At 42.3% G+C, this 24,903-nt stretch overlaps 1 protein-coding gene across 1 annotated transcript in view; it reads left to right on the top strand.

Moving 5' to 3' along the window:
* Positions 1-24,903, top strand: part of efna5b (ephrin-A5b) — an 89,748-nt gene that overhangs the window by 51,215 nt on the left and 13,630 nt on the right. The window contains exon 2 of the mRNA XM_054611568.1: positions 24,477-24,769. Coding sequence (XP_054467543.1) covers positions 24,477-24,769 — 293 coding nt within the window. The remainder of the gene's footprint in view (positions 1-24,476; positions 24,770-24,903) is intronic.

Here is a 24,903-nt window from a genome sequence, read left to right as displayed (position 1 = left end):
AATCCAATAAAGATCGTCCCAGCTGTCTGTCCATCCTCTCTCCAAATCCCCACACCAATAATCACACAACTCTTCCTTTCTGCTTCCACCAAGTCTTAAAACTCTGGTTAAAATGCTTGCATGAGTGATGTGTATGTCTCTGTGTTATAAAATATATTCTGTGTCTCTCTTGGGCCTTAAGACCCATGTGACAATATTCCTTCTGGATTTTTGTTCTGTTTTTTAAAATAATATTCCCATCTCTAACTTCAGCTTGGTAGCAAATGGGCAAATGCTTGATTTATGTGTGTGTTGAAGGAGAAATGGAGATAAATCAAGCCGCAACCAAAACAAAAAAAACAACTGCTTTTTTTCAGCAAGCATGTGAACCCATAAACTGCATGTTTTCATGTCTAACTAATCTTCTAGTGGGCCTACTGCTGTGGTGTCAGAGTGTAAGCAAACAGGACTTGGCTTCAGACGAAACATGTCACAGTAGGTGTTTGGCCAAAGGCGAATCTTGATGACTAGTCTTCTGCATGTTCAAGTGTGTGCATGCATTTAGTGTCAGTTTTGTCTTTGTGTGTGTGCGTGTACGTGCAAGTGTGTGTCTGTGTGTGTGTGTGTGTGTGTGCATGATGAAGTGCCAGGCAACGAGTTGATTGGCCATATGTCTGCACAAATGAGCTCTTTATTTAATAAGGCCGATGAACTAAATTGTCATTACTGTCAACATTTAACTGTGGTCCTCCCTGCCAGATGGTATTTGGTAATATATCACGGTGATGAGCTTTCTCGGATTACTCTTTACTCATTACATGATGAATCCATCCCAGATTACAAAAACGCTCCAGTTTTCTTACAGTCGGATTACCTTGAAGCACTCTTCAGATTTCTCTTCAGCTTGCACTTAGTGTTACCTTAAAAGCCTCTTCAGATATTCTCCAGATATCACTGTTTTTTCCCAACATTATAGTTATATTTTCTGATCTGATTTATGTGACACTTGTTAAGTACAGTTATTTGTATAAAGTTTCACAAAATGTATACCTACCTAATACCTAATAATTACTTAATTAGAATACCAATGCCACTGCCTTAATTGAGGCATTCACTATGGCCCTGTTCAGACCTGCATCAACATGCGTCTTGGGTAATCTGATCACAAGTGTATAGCTCTAACTACTTCACTTCTCACCTGGCATTAGAATGAATCTCCTCATGCGGCTCGAGTGACCACTTGTCATTGGATCACATGTCCCTCTATATGCATATAAACACATGGTATTCTCTGCAGGGAACAGGAACAAAAACACCTACACATCACCAACAAGCTATTAAGCCATGTAACTATATTTTAAGATGCCTCTTGATGCAGTGTAGGCTATATGTCTAGGGCTTTTATTATGAAAGGTCAGAATGGAAAGAGTGAAGCTGTTATCCCTGTTGACAATATGGGAGTAACAAAGTGTTTACTGTTATTTTATTACTTTTATATAATATAGGCACAACGTAACCCTTGGCGACACAAGCTGTTGTGGGACACCTCTCTCGAGTACACACACACACACACACACACACACACACACACACACACACACACACACACACACACACATTGTCCACTTGTAACAGTATCAACCATGAAAGGTCTGAATAGGGCTGAAGTTTGTCTCTTCGGAGGTCGTCTCACAGCACGTCACCCAGGATAATTTCCGTCCTGATATTGGCTGAGCGATAGTGCTGCTCATTCTACTGCTGGCAATAGAGGACCGCTGATGAAAATGTCAGACATGTTTGTTAATGATTGGGATGTCCCAGACGAGGTCAGGAGCATGGGAAGGCAATCAAACAGGGGCTCATCTGTCCTTTCAGCGCAGTGTCTAGCCAGCACTTAAACAGGAGGACAGATATAACCGAACCCTGAGGCTCACATTCACAATATGCGTTTTTTGTTTTAAAATGCACAACAGGTATCCACCCTATGCTGACGTTTTCAAACCCCTAAAACAGAAAACGCAGCTAATTCTGTTTGAAAACTCCCATGTTGCCTTTTTAGTCTGGACTGAAATAAACGGAGACGTTTGGTAACGATGACGTAGCCACCAATGCTTCGCTCCTTGATCAGTCCCCACGTGTCCTTTCCTGATTCACCAAGCCCCTTATCATGTGACACTTATCAGGTGTGGAACAAACCAGATACCAGTCACTTAGATGCTTTTGGGCTAATTTTGCATTCTTACAATTATGAGTAATAATACTTTACACATTGTTTTCTCCAATATTTCCCCTGTGTTACAACATTGCCTACTTTCTCCCTCAAGTATCTTATAAAACACAGCTTGGGGGGCTTCCACTGTATGTGCACATACACATCTTCTTTTGCATTATGAGAGTATTAGGAGGATGGATAAGGGTGACATAATGACAAGGTGAAAGTGTGACAGAGAGTTGTTTCAAGGCCAGGAAGAAAGACTGTTTTGTGAGGAGGAGAGATGAACAGAGGAGGAAGAATAGACATCAAACAATTCTCACAGTCTGCTTGTTGTTTCTTTTGTACATCTTTGTCCTGTGACTCTCTCCCCAGTGCAATTTATTCTGGCAATACTTTAAATCAATGGTTCTGCCATGAAAGCTTCACTCGATGGGACAGAATTAAGTGCAAAAAGACAAAAGGGGAGACTCAAACTCTGCTTCCTTTCTTGCTGTCAGGGCAATACTTCAAACTGCTTATCACCCTGCCAGAGGAATTCATTCACAGATTTTTGGCTTTGGATCAATGTTCGGATTTGAAAAGATATTACTTTAAGAAAAAAAAAGAAGTAACAAATCCTCTTGCTGAGAAGGAAAAGTGAAAGGAAGACATATAAGTCGAGTCATAACAAATTTAACCACAGAGTAGTAATCAGTTGTGTCTAAAGTGGAGACGTGCTGTGGGCTTGGCAGTTTGTCGTTGCGTGCTTTTAATACCGCGTGTTGAGAAACAAACTCAAGAGACAAGGCAGAAGTGCTCGCTCGCTGTTGATGTAGTGGGTGCAATTTTTCCATTCAAGTCAAGAGATATCTTCTCGGTAAGACTGTACAACGTTCCCATTCATACTGAAAATGTTTCTGTGTTGAGTTTTTGGCCATTTTTCTCTTTCTGCCCCCATCTCTCTGTCTGTCTCTCCCTGATGGGGGTTAAGTGTGCAGGTTAATTGCAGCCCAAAGTGGAGCCCCCTGCTGCAGCTAAAGAGGGAATTTTCACACCATCCTTAATGTCCTTTATACTTTCTCTCACAACATCATGTGTCCTCTATTGTTTTTACAGCAACCCTTTGGGAAATACAGTGGGCCACATCACATCTCTGTCTCACTGGCTCTCTCTCACTTGCACAAGGTTACTTGGCACATCTGCAATATATATATATTGCTAAAGCTGGTGTATATTTGTGAAAATATTCAAAATTGTACCCAGAGCCGTTTCATTACCGTTGTTTACAGGGCTCTGAATGTGAGCGTGGTAGTAAAATCCTCAAAGCTTACAGTACGATGTTTCGAGGTGCAACAACAGACAACAGCCCATTTTTTCTCTCCTTGAAGTCTCCGTCTCTTGTTTCTTCCCTCTCATCTGTCATCCCTCCTGTTCTGCCAAAAGACAGCCAGGAGGCAGGGAATAGGAGCGGGGGTAATAACAGGGAGGAAAGGAAGGAAGGAAGGATGGAGAGGGAGATAGAGAGTGGAGAGGGGGAGCGGTGTGTAATAATTGCACAATAGAGGGGTTTTCACCTGCTGCGCTGAGGCCTCTCACAGAGCAAAGGTGAAGTTTAAGATCTTCTTCAATTTTGAAGTTATTGAAGTTCATACACACTGAATATATATATTGGTATCAACGCAGTCATGCAAATGTTGCCAAGAGGGCAGATTACAAACTCTACATACAGCTTTTGTTGCATCTTACATGAGTTGAGGCGGTTCTGAGTACAATTTTGTGGCCTTCATCCAGCAAAGAAGGGTTTCATTACTCTTTAAAGGTGCTTATTAATGTAAATAACTATTTGTTATAGTGGAGTTTTAGCGTTCTGAGCAGATAATTAAGTCACACTCCCTCTTCATGAGTTGGAATCTAAGCGTCTTTGTGCTTTGTTTACGTAGCATGTGACTCTCTCTGTTGTGCCCTACTTGCTAGCTAAGCGCAGCCACTCTGGTTTGCGCTCATATGGACGTTACCGCTGATAACGCCGTTGCGACTAACAGCGTCGTAGAAGCGTAGCGCCCCCCTCCCCCAGGTTAACACTGTTTGCTCTTTCAGCACTGTTTATGCTGTTATTTGCACTGTTCGTCGTTAGCCGCCACCAGGATGAGAGCCGCAATCATAGCTGACTCAGTGTTTCTGTTTTAGTCCTTTTCTTTTCAACAAATATGTGAAGTGTGCTGCTTTGATGAGAAAAGATTTACTGTAGATTTATAGGCCGCTCATCATCCCTTCTCTCTCTCTCACTGTCTCTGTCACTCGCTGCTTACTGTCATTCTACTTCCCCTTCTGTTGGTCTTTATTTGCCTTTGTTTCTTACTCCATCTCCGCACTGACTTCCTCTCTCCCTCTTTCTCCTCTCTAATTCTATTCATGAGAGGTGCACACTCCATCATTCTGTCTCCCTATATCTCTGTCTGCCCTTCATTTTCTCTACACCTTTCTGCACCAGAGCGAGATGAAGGAAGGGAGGGGGGGGGCAGAAAGAAACAGAGAGGGAGAGATGGACAGATTAGGTGACAGTGATAAGCGATCGATCTCAAGGCCAAACAGCCCAGAGAGGATCCCCCCCCTCCTTCCCTCCCTCTCTCCCCTCACCTCACCTCCACTCTATTCTTTTTTTTCTCCACTCTCCACTCCTCCGCACCTCTTCCCTCTCTTCTTTCTCTCTAACCTTTGTTCCCCTCAAACTGACAAGGGTTCATTAAGGATCCACTTTGTGTGTATAAGTGCATGTAAGTGTGCGCGTCCATGTGTGTACGTGTGCGCACCCTTTTGCCTGTCTGCTTAGTTGATAAGTCATGAAGGATTGCTCCCTAAGGTGCCCCTAAAGAGCTTTTAGTGGCTTTCGATCACACACACACAAACAAAACACACACAGACACGCACACAAACAGGTCTCATTAGAGCTTTTCACAAGCACAAAGCACTTGGTTAGTGATTGTTGGACAGTCTTTGGTGCACGTTGCCTTGCGTCCGTGTATTCATTTTGCACTCCTTTTCCATTTCTGCAAAAGGAAACACCGCGAAGACCGTATACCACCCGCCCCCGCCTCCCATCATCCCCCTTGTGCCTCAGAATGTGCCCGCCACAGCATATTGCCCTAACGAGGTTGTCTGTTGATCAATTGATGGTCTTTGTTCCGTACGCCTAAATGGACCTTCAGCCACTCTCAGCAGGCCTTTATGGGAGCTGCTATGGCTTTGGCCTGATTACAATAGAAGCACTTAAAATGCTCAACGCCTGATGTTTTATGCAAGAGCACGCCCGGCCTCGGAAGCGTACGTCTGCTATATTTCTTCGCTCCCTAAGTGTGTGCATTTCAGCTTGTTTTACCTCACGATGCTCATTGGTGGTTGGCCATGAGTTTGCATTCGACATGAGGGAGTATTTGTTTAGCGTAGATGCTGCTGATGAAAATCTGAGCGGCTCGATTGAATCTAGGTGTATAAACACAATTTCTGTTGATTCGCTCAGTCTATTGATTGTCTATGCGTGTTTAAAATTCCTGTTTGTACAGTTTATGCATGTGATTTTGGTTCTTGTCGTGTGTTTGCGTACACGCGTCAATGCTCAAATATGTCGCTGTGGCCTCCTGTGTGTCGGTTTAATTCAGTGCCAATCAACTGTGACCGTGGAAATATTACCCACAATCCCTCTCACTAAATCCCAGGTTTCCCTCCTTTTAGCGCCGCCATCACTTTGCCACCCCTGTCGCATCCTCCCGATAAATAAGCTTTTCCCAGACAATCATTTCCTCCACTGTTTATTCATGATGCATCCACTTCAAATATTTCACCATTCATCGGGCAATATATTGAGTCGAGGCTGATGAATAATGAAAGTGTCTTCGCTACTTGTGTCTGTGTGTGTGTGTCTAATAGTCTATCCGTAACATCATTCAGTGAGTTTTAACGGCAGCCTCGACTTTTGTAGTATTTTGTGAAACACTGATTGTTTCTGGTATTACTTTGATCCATTGTCATCTGTCAAATTTGCTCAAATGTGATGTGCAAGTGCTGTCTATAGTTTAACAGATGCCTCCTCTCTCTGCATCACACTCTCTCTCTTTCTCTCTCTCTCTTCATAAATTGGTGTTTCACATGAGCCTTTTTCAGTCAAACAGCATAAAACTAGAGTCTGATGTTAAACAGACCCCTGCGTATACTGCATGCTGATGTGCTGAACTTCAGAGATGGCCAACTAGATAGCAACACATGATTTTAATTCTAATATTTGGATAATCTCCTTTCCTTTACTTCTTTTGTCCGTTACCTTATGACATTTCTTTCATTCTGCTCTCACACCTTTAATATTCTTTGAGATATTACGTTTTTTGTCATGACAGAAATAGTCATGAAGCTTTTCTTGGATCTTTTTTTTCTTCTCTTTTCATTATCTGGATCTTTCTTCATGTTTAAAAAAACCCCAACTAATTTCTTGAAAAAGGCAGTGGATGAGATACGGCCACATCTGTTAACAGCTGTGTAATGTCAGGAACAAGCAGGTGAGGGGCGTGAGTAGGGATTAATGTATGAAATGATTTGTGTTTGAATTGATCCCCAACACCTGTGGGAGGTTTCAGCCAACCCCTTCTAAGTACACTGCTGACTTGATATGGACCATCTCCTCGCAAACACAAACACACACACACACACACACACACACACACACACACACACACACACACACACACACACACACACACACACACACACACACACACACACACACACACACACACTTGACTAATGCCTCAACTGGGACATCTCTCCCAGGCATCTGTGTGTCTGCGTGTGTGTGTCCGTGTTGAAGGGGCCCCTGCTGGGCCCTGATGGGGACATCAATACCAGGCAGTTTAGGCTTTCGACACACTAGCATCAGAGTGTGGAGAAAAAGCAGCAGGTGGAGTGAGACAGGCACAAAATGGAGGAGAGGCCGAAGTGATAGCATGGGACTATTTTTTTGTTGTAAATGTAATCACGAACAATGTTGTTGCAAATAAACTTGAGAGAAGGTTGAAAAATACATTTAAAATGATATGAAATCAATACAGCCCCAAACTATTAAAGATTGCTGTAATAATACACCATATGTACCATATGCAGTACAACATATGGTCTTAGTTTTAGTCGTTAAGTAACAATTGGGCCCTCTTTTATAATACTATTTGCTAGTCATTTTATTTTATGAGGTCTTGCAGTACCCAGCCGCGGTATGTGGTGAACGTGCAGTATGCGCTGTTGAGGCAGGAGGCCCTGACAGCCAGCTCAGGTCAGATGATGAGATGAAGGAGACAGCTGGGGAGGAGTGTATGTTCAGGGATGGATGGAAGGCATTCTCCAACTACGCTAACTTTAGACCACACATGTCGGTAAACCTCCCCAAACCTGTCCACAGCGTGTCACCACTTGCTTCCATAAAACCCCCTTTGCAAGTACGAGTATGTGTGTGTGTGGGGGGGTATGTCGGGGAGCATTTCTCTGTTCGCCCGAACCAACTAGACCGCATAAATAAACAGCACAAAGGGACCGAATCATTTGCTAGTATAACAAATCCTGTCTCTGTGTTGAAATTTCTTTTTTTCCCCCAGAAGCTTATTGTTTCAATTTCCTGCTCTGCTCTGCGAGTTCGAAAGTTCACGATCTCACAGTTGGAAGTGTGAACAGAATGTAGCTTTTGCCCACCAAGACATGACCTACAGACCTTGTTTCAGTGCCAAAAAAACTTCTGTGTCTCTGCACACGGGGAAAAATAAAGGCAACCAGGCCAATTAGTTTGAATTCAGAACTAGTTTTGGTTCAGCAAGAATCAATCAGAAACTCTATTATCAGAGGGATGATTTGGGAAGGGATTTGTTCGTGCGTGGGTGTGTGAGTGTGGATGTATTTGGATGAGTGGAAAGATGAGGTTTGGGTTTGTGTGCGCAGGAAGGTAACACATGTTGCCCTGCTTCATATTTTGCTTCCTAAGTAATGGTTTAGACAAGGATAGTCAAGATATTAACACAAATGCACAGACACACACACACACACACACACACACACACACACACACACACACACACAGTGGTGCGCTCTCCAGGACAGCACAACAAAGACCCGCTGAGCATCTTTTAGCTTGTTTGACGTGACACAAAGCTTCGGTAAACTGACAGAGTTCCTGCTCCGTCAAACTGGGCCTTACTTAAACGGGGGTGAATTGGGATCAAAGGCAAGGACAGAACCGACTGCTCCCACTTTGCAGAGTTTGATCCCGCTCGCTGCTCTTTCCAAAGAGAAACACACTTAGTCTCCTCAGAGGGAAACAGAAAAGGGAAGGAAAGTTCTGTCGTTCGTGCAAAGTATTCATATGCAGGTGCCATTGCAAGAAAACCTTGTCAATTCGTAACAATTTTGCCTGGAGGTAATTTACGCTGGTGAGATTTTCAGACAGCTGTGATGCATTAATTAAGCCTTTTTTATATATAGAACATGAATCTGGTCCTGGAAAATATATAGAACAGGAATAATATAGGAATATAAATATACCACTGATCACCACTGCAACTTAATTTAGCACACAAGGGTCTCAATAAAGCATTTGTTTATGCTTTTTAAAACAAGTTGCTTCCATCATTTTCCGTCAGATAGAGTTGTCTGCCAGATTGTGCTGTCTGCGTGTCAACACTGAACAAGGTCTCTCTGCAATAAATGCAAGAAAAGTAGCAAGACCGGGGCCTCAGCAACACAAGGATAAACAGCAAACTGTCCCTGAACTGTACATTGTAACATCCAGGGATTTATGTGTTTAGATTTATACCATGTGTATGTATGCATTGAGATTTGTGTAGGTGTGATTGTGTGTAAGCTCGTGTCTATATTATATAGTGACCTTTGCTGCCCTGTATAACACAGATGTTGCCCACATAAGACGCGCAGCACAAGTAGCCGACACACCGCTTAACCCCCTGCCTGGGACCTTGACAGCTTCTCCATAGGAGGCTGACCCTGAAGGTCCTGGAAAATACTTTGTTCATACCAAACACACACATACACACACACACAGATTCTCGGTACATTAATACAGACACATGCGTATACAGGGTAGGAGCTAAAGGAGCATATAGCTTTCAAACAAGCATGAGGAATTAGCAGAGAGGCCAACGTGTCAGCCCCCCCACTGACAAAAAAGCTGTTGGTCCCACTGGAGTTGAAGTTACTGCTCTTTACTCCTGACCGGCTCTATAGATCTCCCTCAGACACGCACATGTGAAATAAGACCTTGAACTATATGTAAAAACAAATATGTAAATTTTTGAGTTTTGGACAGTTTTTTTAAACAAAACAAGCAATGTGAACAAATCACCTTGGGCTCTGAGAAAATGGGATTGGAAATTTTCAAACATCCCCAAAATGAATAGACTAAATGACAAATCAATTTGTCGAAGAGAACATAGACCGATTAACTGATTGAAAATAGTTGTAGTAGTAATGCATCAATACCAATACAATATCAGATATCAGGCCGATACAAATAACTGGATCGGTGACAATGGGGCTGATATTCAATTCAATTTTATGTTTGTATACATTATGGACTGGCATTATTTCCTGTTTGAGTTTTGACCAATTTGTTGCTGCATTAAACACAATTTTACACAAAACACAAGATTTTTTACCAAGTTGCTAGAGTGCAATTTATTCATTTAAAAATAAATAACAAGTCAGTAAATATGTATCTAAGTTAAAAAAGCCATGTTGACTTCAAGCCTGATGTTAAAAAAATGATCCCAGCGACTTCCACACTGGTCTCTGCTAGCCGATACCTAAAAGCCTAGGTATGGTTATCAACGACTGTAAAAGTCAGATCAGTGCATCTCTAGAAAGTAAACACTAGCCTAAAAACATGGAGACTATGCATGACTATAGTTGCATCTATGCAAACAACCTTGTTTTACAGCTGATCTAAGGATTAAAACAGATCACTCTCTATGTCTATAAACAGCAGTCTCTTGTTGGAAATCCTTGCTGCTGTTGCCGTGTGCCGGTGTTGGTTATGAAGGAATTCCATCATCTCTCCATAACCATCTGCTCTTAAAGCACTCTGCATTTTACAATCAGCAGATGCTCTGGAAATTACATCCTCTTTCCCTCCACTGCCACATCAACCACATCTCTCGTCTGGCAGATCTGCAGTTCAATAACAGAGTCATAACACTGAGGACGTCGGTGATTTTAGATTGTTCTTCAAACTTATGATTGAACTTGAAAGTTGTTATCTGACTGGAGAGAAGACAGTCGTGTGGTGCAGCCCCCCTTCTGATAGTTATCGCCATGATAGATGTTCACTGTTCAGATGAAAGTATGCATTAGCACCTTTGTAAACACCAGTTTCGTAACTTGATTTGGACAGTTCCCAGGATGATAGCTATCAGGGAATATTGCTGTTTTCCCCGAATGTTATGGATGTGTCACCACTGTCTCTTGGGGCTGTATTGTGTTGACTACGCTAAGACTAAGACAGGGCTGCACTGTCTAGACCGATGCAGATGATAAAGTTGGCAAAACATGACATGATGTGATAAAACATGTAGCCACATAAAGTAATCTGTTAGCCCAAGTATTTAGTAATAATACACCTTGTTTATGAGCGTCCGTGGGAATAAAATAAAACAATAACGCTGGCAGATTTCGAGCATGGACTGGTTTTGTCTAATGTAAGATGCCAATGTTGTACTGCATTTCACTTGTATTGCCTTAGGAGAGTAATTAGTGTAATTATGAATGGTTGACGTATCATCTCGTTATGTGAACAAGCTTAAATCCATTAAATGTAATACCTTGTAACTTTAACAAGGGGCACAAGCGTGGGAGAACTAGAGGAGGAAAGATATAGATTATAGTGGAAAATGTGAGAAAATCCATTTAGAGCAAACATTTGTGATAGGAATCCCAAACAAGCTTTGCTCAAATAGTTTTAACTCAGCGTTGTGGGTGTTTGATGCCTAACAAAACATTTTTCTAAAGTATGGTTTTGATTTAAATCGGGCTCACGCAATATGAAACCATCCAGGAGCAATCGAGACTGAAATCTAGGAATGATAATGGAAATATGAGAGTTAAGCCCGGGGAGGAAGTCTGAGTATTAACCAATGTAAAACCCTCATTTAACGAGACTGTTTACATCCGGAAAGATGCCCTGCCGCTCACTTGCTCACATCTTAAGAAGCAGCTATACAAGTTGATGTACAGTAGATCAATACATTTCATATAAGGGCAGCATGCCAGGATGAGTCCACGTACTGTACACAGACTTATAAAAATGATGATGAATGAACCTTCACTGTAATCATTGTGATCAAATCACATCAACTCACAATTAATTGGTACCGTATTGGAACTTCCAGATTTCCACAATCTTCAAAGGCATCCCATATGAACCGTTTCTCAAAGGCAAACAGCAAACACATGACAACAGCGATGTATGGACAAGCACAACTATAGCTACAATCTGTCAGCAAGGCAATTACATCCCACGGATAAACACACAACATTTGGCTTCCCATGGCTCCCTCTGTGACATACCTAAATCTGCTGCAATCACAGAAAGCTTGACACACACACACACACACACACACACTATGCATGCACGCGCGCACACAGCAACACATGCAGCGTAGCAGTATACAGTCAGTGGTTTGTGAACTGTGAAAGGGGTGAGGGGTTTTATGAAAGTGGTGACATTATAACACCCTGACACAGCTCCATGGCAACCTACCTTGAAGGTCAGTGCGCGGTTTGCCCGTGTGCATTTAGTCTATGGATATATATGGAGGTGTCAGTGTGGGTCAGTGTGTGTTCATGGCCGTGCTGCCAGACTTAATGATCAGTGGAAAAACAACATGTGCGTCTAGATGAAACAAACAAGACACGTACGCGTTTGTTTCATCCTTGCTTCTATGTTTTCTTCCCACATGTTTACCCTGTTCTCCGAAGCGTTAGCCGCCATCATTTGCAGCTTTTACACCTCCGTACATGCCTTTTTTCTTCTCCCCTCCTCCCACACTGGATCTCTTCTGCCTCTCCCACATGGTATGCTTCCTTTATTGTTTTTTTTTTTCTCTTTATCTGCCCTTTTCGCCAGTTTTCCCTGCTCATTTCACTCCTCCATCCATCTGCTGATCATTTGTCCTGAGAGACAGAGTGAGACAGGGAGTGAGTGGGGGGGGGGGCTTACATAGCAACAACAGAAGAAAAGTGGGCTGACATTCTTCTGTAATGTGCAGGGATGCACCGATCCGATTTTTTCTGTCCCGATACCGACACCTGGGTCTTGGTTATTGGCCGATACCGAGTACTGATCCACCACCAGTTTCAAATAAATAAGCTGTAATCCCACTGTTTGGAAGAGACTGGGGTTCTTCTTTTATGTGTCAGTCAAATTCGGCTTGAATTCAACATTTCCTTCGTAACGTTGCAAAACAAAATGTAATACATAAATACATATATCTACTGAATATATAATATGTTATTAAAATAATAAATTGTACAAAGCTATTGGTCAAAACTTGAACAGGAATGAGTATTCCAGTCTATAGTGTATATAGTGTATAAACATAGAACTAAATTGAATAAATTGGTGCTATTCTCACTGATCACTGATCCGGCTATTTGAGCATCAGCCTCCAGATATCCGATCATGAATCACGAAAGAAGGTAGGGGAGAGGAATGTGCGTCATAGCGTCATAGCCCTTTCATAAAGTGGATATTATGTAGGTCTACTGATCACATACCGCCTTGTTTAAGACAATTCCTGTAAGTCGCTTTGGATAAAAGCGTCTGCTAAATGACTGTAATGTAATGTTATGTAATTCTTCATTACAGAAATGCCTGTTCACTAGAGACGCACCAATTGCAATTCATGATTATTTGAAAGTCTGACCTGCAGATTACGATTTTCTTTCGTTCTAATAACTATCATTGACAGCATACACAAACATTTTTGTTACTTTTCTCTGATGGAAAATTGAAATTCAACGGTGTGTTCATAATTTAACATTGACTATTAAATAACTTATAATTTCCCCAAATCTGCCCCAAGTTACAAGAACTTCTCTCACTGCCACTCAAACAAATCTCAAACTAAAAGTGCTCCAGGTTACTGGACAAACAAAATGAATTGCAGTATATCCAACTTTATCTAACAGGTTTTACTTACCATGAAGAAAACAGGTGCAACACGTCTATACATCAACACATCCCATTTAAATCAAAATGATATGTGTGTGTGTGGTTGTGTCGCTCTACTGTGTGCTGCAGCTGCTGTGGAGGTCGGTCTGGCTATGCGTGACTAGTATGTGAGCATGGTGCCTGTTTGTGTGTGTGTGTGTGTGTGTGTGTGTGTTGTGTGTGTGTGTGTGTGTATGGCACTGACGTTACACATCTGGCTAAAGGAGATTGCCAATGTGCTAAAGATTGCTACCAACGCCCTGTGTGCTGATGGATATATTATGTGTAATTTCCAACAACTATCACAATATTTTAAAGTATAGCAGTATGAGTTGGCTGTACTCACCCATCTTTTAATTGTTTACATACTGACGTTATAGAGGTGAATATTGAACTGATTCAATTTGGACAGAGATCATCCGATGTAATACGATGCAACAGGAGAGTCGGTTGTGTGCTTGCTGTTAGGGCATGGTGTTACTGTCTGTAAATTTGACCGATAAAAAAATCAAAATATGACATTTATCCTGGCAGATTGATCGGTGCATTTCTACTGTTCACAAAAGCAGAGGTTGGAATGCCAGGTAAGAGGATTTGTCAACGCTCAAACTCTACTTATTAAGCTGTAATGAAAGTTTGCCCAGATGAAGGTCTCGGCTTCATTAAATTCTTGCATTGTATTAAAGTGTTCAGAGTCTTTTATTCTCCATATTGGAGTCCTCGGGCCATTCTTGCACACAAGCATTGTTCCCTGAGTGCAATGATCGTCTCAAAAGTATGAGAGAAAGTGCACAATTTTAATTTAGAAACGCCTTTTACTTAATCCAGCCACAGCTTCACCGCCTTTGAAGAGACTCTTTTACTTCCATTTAAGGTCTACACCAGGGACATTATGTAATGCAAGTAAGCATTGTATTCTAAGTACGATGAGAGGAAATGGTGCACATTTTAATTTCAGCATGGTTTTTTTTCATAATACAGTGACTTACTTAGCTGGTGAGACCCTTTTGAGTTCTGTTCAAGCTTTGCATCATTATGAAATGTTTACAATGTAAACATGCAGCGTTTGCTTGTATCTGTGTTTTCACACACATGTTGCCACCACCTATCAAAGTGTTTTCCTTGTGTCACTTATACTTGTGTAAGCATTAACTGCTGCAGACACACAGCAACTTTTAGTAGACATGTGGGCTGATTGTGTTTATCTAACCTGGAACATGTTCACAGCTAGCAGGTAATGGAGTAGACACCAGACCAGCCCTGTCCCTTCCTGTATAGGATGTCCTTCTCTCCCTGTCTCTCTCTCTCACACACACACACACACACACACACACACACACACACACACACACACACACACACACACACACACACACACACACATTAGGAAGACATGTTACACGGCTCAGAGACGTTTCATTGCTGCTGTTCTGTCTCAGCTGCCAAATACCTTGTCACCATAAAACAATGACTTATGATTAATGGCAAACACGTCTCCCACTCGATGATGTATAGCTATTAATTGACACTAACTGCCCATGTGTGACCGCGCATAAACTCGCATGCATCTATGGGCACGCACGCCGACACACACACACACACACACACACAGCGTACAGTATTTACAAAGGGACTGAAGTGGGTTCGAGTCAGCAATGTTTCAGGAGAATGGCCCCGGGGTCTGACAGGATGTTGGGGGATGTGTCATTTTTCCCTGACTCCCTTGGTGACGGGCAGAGACATAAAGAAATCCTTTTACACACAGGGAGATGTACACAGACCCACAAACACACATTCAGCCATTCACATGCATCTACACACATCAGTGTTATACAGCCATAAAAATGGTTGTTTGGAAGAGTTGATGAGCTCAGAGGAAGTCTTTTTTTTTTATTTTTTTAATCCTCTTCCCCTCTGTTTTGGACTTGAGCTGCAGCATGCTAATGCAGACTACATCAAACACTCACTGGAGCCGTACATCTCGCCGATTCACTCGGCACCGAAAGCAGAACAAGAACTTGTCTGTCGCTGCTCTTAATTCATTGTCTCCCTGGGGGCAAAATGAGCGCTGACAGACATAAACGGCAGAAATGAATATCGTAAGATAACAGTCAAGGGTGGCGAGGTGGGAGAAAGAGGGGTGATAAGAGTGAGGAGGCAGATAGGGGGGGTTGAGGGATGGCTAGATGTGTGAGAGGGACAGAAACAGAGGGAGGAGAAGTATAGGAGAAAGGGTCGCGATGGGAGGTTGAATACTTGTGAGAAAGAGAGATGAAGGAATGCATGGGTACGTCCCTGTGTCCCTCACTGCTGACAGTCAGTATATTATACTGGGCTGACCACCTGCTCTGAGCCTGCAGTACTCCCTCCATAAAGCTACAGCAGATGGACACAGTAAAATGCACCATGACTAGCAGATATGCATTCATACGTTTGTGTGTGTGTGTGTGTGTGTGTGTTTGTCCATTACAGCAGATATCCCCCATAAATATATAAAAATAATGCCTACATTCACACACAGACACTCACGAGCCCTCCACCATGTCCCGGAGGCATTATCAGTAACATGTGATACTCTATAGGTCTGATGTCTCCGTGTCTTCTCCCCGTCCCCTCCTGGTGCTGTAAGCCTATCGGCCGGTTAGCCAGCAAGGAATGTGGCTGTCAACTCGTATAACAAGCGACACTCTCACATGTTCTTCCTCTGACTTCACTGCCCTCTCCTTAGGTGTCTCTCTACCTCAATACTAGTATTTTGGGGGGTTGTATCTCTTCCCTTCACAGTATAATGTTCTTCAACCAAATCCGAGTGACAACTTCAAACAAGCTCGTAGATTTTAGAGGATAGCTCGGACACCATTCCATCATCGGTACTAATTGTGCATTGGGTTAGGGCTGGGCGATATGACCAACAGTTTCTATGACGATATAGTTCATTTCAATAACAATATACGTATCACAATGCAGCATGCTTTCTTGTAGTTCAATAACGTCTTCACGAAATAACCACATGGTAAAGCCTAACTCATGTGTGAATTAATTACTTGACAAATGATAATTTTCTCAATTAATTGGAAACTTTAGCCCAAAGCAGTTTCAAGTGAAATTGTAGATAAAAAAATGCATAAATGTTTCTGTCTACTCACTTACTATGATTACATGAACGCACACACATACAGAGTAATCCGATTAAGGATATAGTTTTATTACGCTGAGTTTGATCAGACTTTCAGAGGAATTTGAGTGATATGTGCTTATAATTATCAAGTAAGTGATTCATTCATTAATTAAATGTGTTTCTCGATATCTTGATATATGATTTCATCAGGATACAATTCCATTGAAACAATAAATTATCATATAACCTTATTGCCCAGCCCTTCATTGGGGTCAACAATTGATTTCAATCATGGGGCATGGCAACTTTGCCAGAACCAAGTACGACACAAACAATAATGTCAAATAATGCAGTTTAAAAAACAAAAATCCGTATAATCGACCCCCAAATGTCCAAAAAGACCTACTTCTGGTTCAACTATAACCATGTGCGCACACACAAAGTTTGACTGTGAAATTAGGTTATTGTTACCAACATTTCAGATGGTCTAGATGATCTGGCTAAACCTTTGGCTTGTTCACAACCCGTCTGAATACTTTTTGAGCAGCGTTGGAGCCCAGTTACAGCCAGTGTTGTTGTCGACTGAGAGGTGTGATTGTTAGACTGGTAGATAAATAGTCTGTTGTGTATTAAGAGCTGTCATATGATTATCCCAGAGGGTGGTATTGTCACTTCTTGCCTGTCCCTCAGACAAAAAGAAAAATGTTTTCCATCTCCAGGTTTAAACAAAAAAGAGAATTGCTGAAATGGTGGTCTGGTGAGGAATTAATTTTACAGTCACGATGATTGAGGAGTGGAAACATTGGATGCAGCTATCTGTTCCTCGACCCTCTCGTCACTCCTTTGCTAATCAGTAATAACAAGGTGAATACCCTATTCGGACAGGCGGCCAAGTCCATTCCTGACAGCTGTTAAGATCAAGCACGATCAATCACAACAGTCTCTCGCTTTTCACTACCTCTGCCTCCATTTGTCTTTCAATTCTTTCTTTCTGCTCCCCTCGGTCTTTCATGCTCTGACACCAAACCAATCATCTGTAATTAGACAACTGCACAAACTAAATCGAGAAGTGTTTGCGATGTGCGTTTGCTTAGTACGTGTTGAAAGGTCTTGAATAGGCCCTTTTACGTGTGTACTTTAGGCGGGGTTCAGTCCAAGTTCATCTCCTCTTGGATAAACATATATTTTCCCCCCGGACCAAAATCAACAAATGATCTTTCACTTGAGGAACATGCACACATGTCCTCGTAAGCATACACACTCAACAGGGTATCACATGGTTGCCTTTTAAGGTCCCAGTGCATTTTACTTTCTTTTTTCTTTGGGTTACTGTGATTTGATTTATCAGGCAACGGAACATTGCCTGAGGATATTGAATTGAAAATATATCAGATGTATGAATTTCAACAGGGAGAGGCGAAATAATGTAAATAAATCTGATTTGGGGTCATGAGCGGGACTGGGCCGAGCGAGAAACTCAGGCAGGCGGAAAAGAAAACGGGAAAGAAAAGGGGTGGGAGCGAGAAAATACAGAGTGAATGGAGGAAAAAAAAATGCATCGACAAACAAAAATGATCTTTTATACTCAGGTAGAGGAGGCTTTGACTTTGTAATGCATGCAGCTGTCAGCAGTGTTTAAGCGCTGCAGTCTTGACAGTTCCTGTCAAAGTCTCTGCAGCTTTTGTTTCAGGGATTTCTTTTTACATAAAGAAGCTCACCATCTTTATGGTATGTTTGTCACTGCTCGTTCATCACCCGTCCATCCTATAAGTCAACATGTTGCAGTTTTACAGTGACAGCAATAGCAATCTCTCTCACAGTGTGTGCCGTTTCATCCAGAGGTGCCCTGAGGTTTAGCCTTGAGAAGTGCACATCGGCTTGCTTGGTGTTGCGTTGATTTCATACCGTGTTGCCCTTCATGTCTAAACAACACAGGAGATAGATGACAGGAGAGAACATTTCCTAGAGTATATTTTCCCATAATAAACAAGAAAAACATTTCACACAGGATCTTTATAAAACTCTGACATGCTTTTGTAAGTAATCACTCTCCGACTCCCCAGGGTCACACCTTTGAGCTCTGGTATTTAGGGCAGCGCATTGTAAAGTTCCTCTTTCTATTGAATCTCACTTATTCAGCTGGTTAGATGACTGGGATTGCTCCGTGCCTCTACCTACCACTGAGCTCTTGCTCTGCTCCTTTTCTCGGTCTTTCTGTTTCGCTCAGGTTAGCTATCTGTCCCTGTCCTTCTAGTTTTCTGTCTGCAGCCGCCGGTGCACAACTCAGAGAGGTGGCTGATGGGAGTTCATTGGGTACGGTGTGTGTGTGTGTGCGTGCAGGGCCAGTGTGCACCAGCGTAGTTGTGCGGGTGTGTTTGTCTCTGAGTGTGTGTTTGTGCGTGTGTGTGTGTGTATGTGCATGTGCATGTGCACAGCGATGTCACTGGGCTGTGTAATTGAAATGGAAATGAGCCAATCAGCGACTGCAGTAGTGTGCCACCTCACCCTGCATTCACTTCACTGTTCCAGCTCTCCCAAACTCACTCTCTCTGTTTGTGACTCTGTGTGCAACTGTCTCGATGTATCTGTGTGAGTGTGTGTGTTTGTGCTGACAATACTTGGCCCTTCAGTTTCAGCCCTGCGGGCCTGAGGGGGCGGTGTGAAAATGTAATCAGTTGGTAATAAAGATTATCTCCCTTTTTCTCTCTCTCACACTCACTCACTTATTCACTGACTAACACACAGACACACACACACACATATATATGCACCCACCCTCTGTGTCCAGTTGATTTCCCAGGCTTTGTGTTGTGACCCACAGCGTGCTGGGGCAGCTGTGGCATAACAAAGACATGTAATTATCACCATTTGACAATTAGCCCACCATCCAACTTTGCTCCTTAATTACCGATTTTACTGCTAAGGAGGCCTCCGCTGCCACTCTCAGCTGCTGCTCTTTACTCATAAGAATGAGGAAAGATTGTCGCTCATGATGTTGTCATCAGTGTGTCGTAAAACGGATTGATCGTGATGGTTGGGCGAAGTGCGTGCATGTGTGTGACTTTGGTGGAGGAGCGAGGGCAACTCCATCTGGACGATTTATTTTGTGATTTGTAGCAGCTTTTTTACCGTCGTCTTAGGATCTTTAATGAAAATAAACATTTATGCTATTACTGTATGGATTCTGGCGTATGCCACCGCAATGATTTTACTTTTTAGTGTTTACTGGTAACATGAAATAACTACATATACTAAGGTGATGCATAAAGAAAATTGCATATTGATAAATTAAATTAGCATTTATTTCATTTACTAATGTGTCATATGCCAATTCACAATGAATTTGCCTCCTGCTTTCACATTTAAAGCTTTCGTTTTGTATATATGTGTATACATAAATGCATATATATGTATGTTTGTATGTGTATATGTATATATGTGTGCATGCATGTATGTATGCAAGTATATAACACATTTGTGAACGTAACAGGACACTTTATTCACACCAGGTATGTGGATATGACATTATATACAGTGTTAATAGCAGTGCTTGTATTTATATTGTTAGTGATGATATATATATGTTAAAGAACAGAAAGTAATTAAACTATGAAATATATAATTTATCCGTAAATTAAAAAAACACTATAAGGCTGATTTAACTGTTCATCAGAACACGGAGCAAATGTATAATTATTCTGGATGCCCCCTCCAAACAAAAAATATCGCTGACACATACGCGCATAGCAGCCAATTTTGATGCAGCCGTAATTTACATATTCTTTTGTGCCCACCGGATTAGTTGATCCCGCAGTATCTTCGCAATTACTCTCTTCTATTGACCCCAGTGTTACAGTACCGTCTCCCCCGCTTATATTTCACTCTTTGGTTTTCTCACTGAGCGCAGCCTTGATTTACATTCCGTCGGTGCAACCTCTCGGTGCTCCTGTGTCCTACACAGAGACTGATGTATGTTTGAACTGCACACGTCTGTTTTGCTGTGAAGAACGCTTCCCTCTTTCTGCTGCTGAAAAACTGGAACGGTTTATAGAACAGCAGCAGCCGATTAAAGTTGCCATCGCCATAAACAAGACACCAGCCACATCTAAAACTCCCACATTAGTCCCTTGATAACAGGGTTTATTATAAGGACAATAAACACAGCTTTCTCACAAGTTTTTCCGGGAGACATCTTGGTGATGGCCTCGCACTGAATAGACTTTAAAAATTCACGGCTTTGGCTGCAAACACAGTCATGTCATCCACATACAGTTTTAGTAGATCTCCCTTTAATGATAAATGCGTGGTTGAATAACTCCCGCAAAGACTTGGATTCACTGTGAGCCTGGCAATACTATCTGCATTATTCAGTCTTGCTGCCTCTGTTTTGTATATTCCCTCACCTTCTCTTGGAACCAGGTCCCTTTCTCTCCCCCATCCTGTCTGTTTCTCACCCTCACTCTCTTTCTCACTCGGTGCCATTAGCAGCTTCTGGCTGTCTCATTGCTGTTCCTTTGCCAATGTGAGGGAGCTCACTGAACTGATAATACAAACCTAATGTATGTGCGTGAGCATGGAGGTGTGTGCAGGGTGTGTGTTTGTTGCATATACAGAATATGTGTGTGTTGTGTGTGTGTGTGTGTGTGTGTGTGTGTGTGTGTGGGGGGGGTTACATGTTACAAATGCCTGTCCTGTCCCTTTTATGTGCTCACTCACCCAAACATCCCCTGCTTCATTTGCAGTCAGGGCCACGAGCCACTATTCTGACTGCTGAGACAGGGAGAGAAGGGCAGCTGAAACATCACACACACACACACACACACACACACACACACACACACACACACACACACACACACACACACACACACACACACAGACATGCGCATACACACACTCATTCTTTTCTCTCTCTCTCTCCCTCTCACACACAAACACAGTACACTTACTCACATACACACACGCTGGGGCGAGCGGATGGGAGGATGTGACCATTAAGTCAGTGACATTTTAAAGCAGTGAGAGAGATGCATGGCTCTTCCTGGACCTCCGCCGACATGTTTTAAATGAGATGTTACAGATGAGCTACTCCATGCCTTGGTTGTAAACACCCTCACATTGGTATTTACCCCACGCGAGTAAACACAGCAAAGAGCCATTTCATGCTAGCTCATGCTAGCTCATGCTCACATAAACACACACATGCGCTTGAATAAATACACAGAGCACAACCAGCAGACACATATGATCACATTAATGAGAAATGGCTACGCTGCGATTTGACGCCTTTTTGATTTGTGATATTAATCGTACAAAATAATAACATGAATTAAGTGACGGCGCCAAAAATTGCTATTTGATCTTCAAAACAGATGGTCTGGTTTGCATTGTGATTGTGATTCTGTGCAGTTTCTCTTCCATCGTATGCAGTGATTTGATCTCAGAAAACCCATTCTTTAGATTTACAGCTTAAACATCACATCGAGATAATGAGCAGAGCTGTAGGTTTCATAGGGAGAGCAGATAAGTGGGTGGAAAGACAGCGACACGGAAAAGGAGGCAGGAAAAAAATATAATTACGTTTTCATACCATTGTGCAGCATTGTATTTTCATTAACATCTGAGGATTCAGCTGGTATTTTTAGATCAACTGCATAGAACGAAAGAAAGAAAGAAAGAATTGTCTGTCTTTTGAAGCTCTCTTGCTGAATCTTTACGTCATAATGGACACTTTGTACACGAGAGCCACAGAAAAGTCCAGTCAAGCCAATTTTATGTATATAGCCCAATATCACAAAACTGAAATTTGCCTTTAGGTGCTTTACAATCTGTACAGCACACAACACCCTCTATAATTAGATTCTCAGTTTTGAAAAAAAACTAAACTTTAACAGGGATACAATGGTAGAAACCTCAGGAAAGGCTCAGACATGCCGTTTTGTGTGACTAGAATAGACCTGGAAAATACAGTATGGATGATCAGGATGACACAATTAAATCATAAACCACTGTTCCTGATGCCGCCAACGCCAGACCCGAACCACGCGTCCCGCTATCCACCTTTGAGACGTGAAAAAAGGACAGACTGCACAAACACACAAGACTGCGTGGCAAAGAAAGAGGTCACGATGTTGTGTGTGTGCTGCTTCAGCATGTTAATCCTGAGCCTCCAGAGTCTTCAGGATAAAATAGTTTTAGCCTCTTATACACTGCGCCTGCCCCTTGTGCCTTCCCCAGGCTTGTGGAGCCCTTCTTATAGACAGCAGTGGCACTTTTCAATTAAAAGTTTTGTCTTAACTCTCGTCAGGTTGTGCTCTTACAGCACTAAAGACCTGGTCTCAATTATGAGCTCACAGCACCTGGTGAAATGAGTCACTGACACCAGCTGCGTGTGTGTTTGTGAGTGCGCTGACATGCGTGCAACTTTGTGGTTTGCATCGATCCGTCACTCTCAAGGCGCTTCAACTGTGTGTGTGCTAAATTGAGGGCATCTCAAGCAGGTTCACAGGTGCTCAATGTTTTCTCTGTGTGGCCCATCTGTGACCCCAAGGTTAGGGTCATACCGTCCCACACACAGCCAGAAACTCACAATACAGGATTGCTCTCTAATTTTGGTAGCTGTGAAAATTCCACAGGTGAGAGAGACCTGTTTTGTGGGCAGCAGAGAGGAAATTGTGTGTGTTTGTGTGTGTGTGTGTGTGTGTGTGTGTGTGTGTGTGTGTGTGTGTGTGTGTGTGTGTGTGTGTGTGTGTGTGTGTGTGTGTGTGTGTGTGTGTGTGTGTGTCTAGATGGGAGCTTGTGACAGTGTGTGGCCTTTTGATGAATCTGCCTGTATGTATTGAAGCCCTCTGACCCTGTGTGGCCCGTTCTAGATCATTGCAGTTGTAAAGATGCCTCACCAGACAACCCTCAGGGACACCCAGGCTCTGTATTTTTCCGATCATGACATTTACTGTCTGGACCATCCTGTATCCCCGTGTTCATTTTGGTCGTCTGCTCTGTATTTTCTTTTTTTTTCCTTTTTTCTTTTTACGCCAAAAAATGTTTTCTTGTAAGCATATTTTCTCAGACTGGGATACTTGAGTTTGCTTTCATTGGGAAAGCAGATGTGTGTACGTGTGAGTAAATATCTGCTGCAATGATAGATTTATGGATAAATCCACCCTCCCAAAATTTATTGAAGCCAGAAGATGAGAGCGCTGGAAAGAGTGCTGAGAGATCAAACCTGCACTCTCTGCATATATGCCGAGTTCAAACAGCCTTTTATCCGTGATAATTGAGGCAATGTTGACACATCAACACAGAGATGAATAAAGATTATAATATTTGTCTAAATAACATCACACTTACACTTCATCTAAATATAAAAAAAGTCAACTTTGGATTCAGTGCATCATGCCGCGTTGCAAATTGTCTCTGATTCCGGTTTCGGTTCCGGTTTCGGTTCCGGTTTTGGTTAATGTTTCTGTATAAGGCCATATAACACGAACAGCCTCCTTATCTTTGATCTCTACTGACAACAAAAACTCTAAATAGTTGCAACCTCCATTCATGCTGTTTTTGGAGAAAGACATTTTTTACTTCATTATTTTCATAGGCATTCAAAAACAGGATTAACGACATTTGATCCCTGAATTTGTTTGCCCTTAATATCGAATGAAAATTCTTTGATTGATCTTATTTACTGGTTTGTTATAGTGTCTTTTATAGGACATTTTTATGTTTTCCTGTTGTTTTTAACTTGTTGCTGTTTGTTTTTTAGGGGGGTTGTCTGCATTTTTATGTGTTTTCTTTCATGTACACTGCCATTTTGACAAGGACCCCCTCGTGAAGGAGATTTAAAATCTCAATGTGTTTTTCCTAGAAAAAAATAAAGGTTAAAAAGTAAGATAATCAAATTAACCATTCTCCTCACTCTTCTGTTTTCCAACCAGGTTCCACCGTGGAGACTACCACATCGACGTGTGCATAAACGACTACCTGGATGTCTACTGTCCTCACTATGAAGAATCGGTGCCTGAGGAGCGCACCGAGCGCTACGTCCTCTACATGGTCAACTACGACGGCTACAGCACGTGCGACCACACCGCCAAGGGCTTCAAGCGCTGGGAGTGCAACAGGCCGCATTCCCCGAACGGGCCGCTCAAGTTCTCAGAGAAGTTCCAGCTCTTCACCCCCTTCTCTCTGGGCTTTGAGTTCAGACCTGGCAGAGAATACTACTACATATGTGAGTCTCCGTCATCACTGCTGCTTTGCACAGCGTACATACCAATTAAAAGAAAAAATAACTTGATGTGTTTATTTAGGCTTCTTCCTCTAATCCATTCCCCGTCTGTAGAAACAGAGATTGCAGTAACATAT

This window comes from Anoplopoma fimbria, chromosome 13, assembly GCF_027596085.1.
Source record: "Anoplopoma fimbria isolate UVic2021 breed Golden Eagle Sablefish chromosome 13, Afim_UVic_2022, whole genome shotgun sequence".
In the NCBI taxonomy this organism is placed as follows: domain Eukaryota; kingdom Metazoa; phylum Chordata; class Actinopteri; order Perciformes; family Anoplopomatidae; genus Anoplopoma; species Anoplopoma fimbria.
Note: the sequence above shows the minus strand (reverse complement) of the source record. Positions and strands in the feature narration are given on the sequence as shown.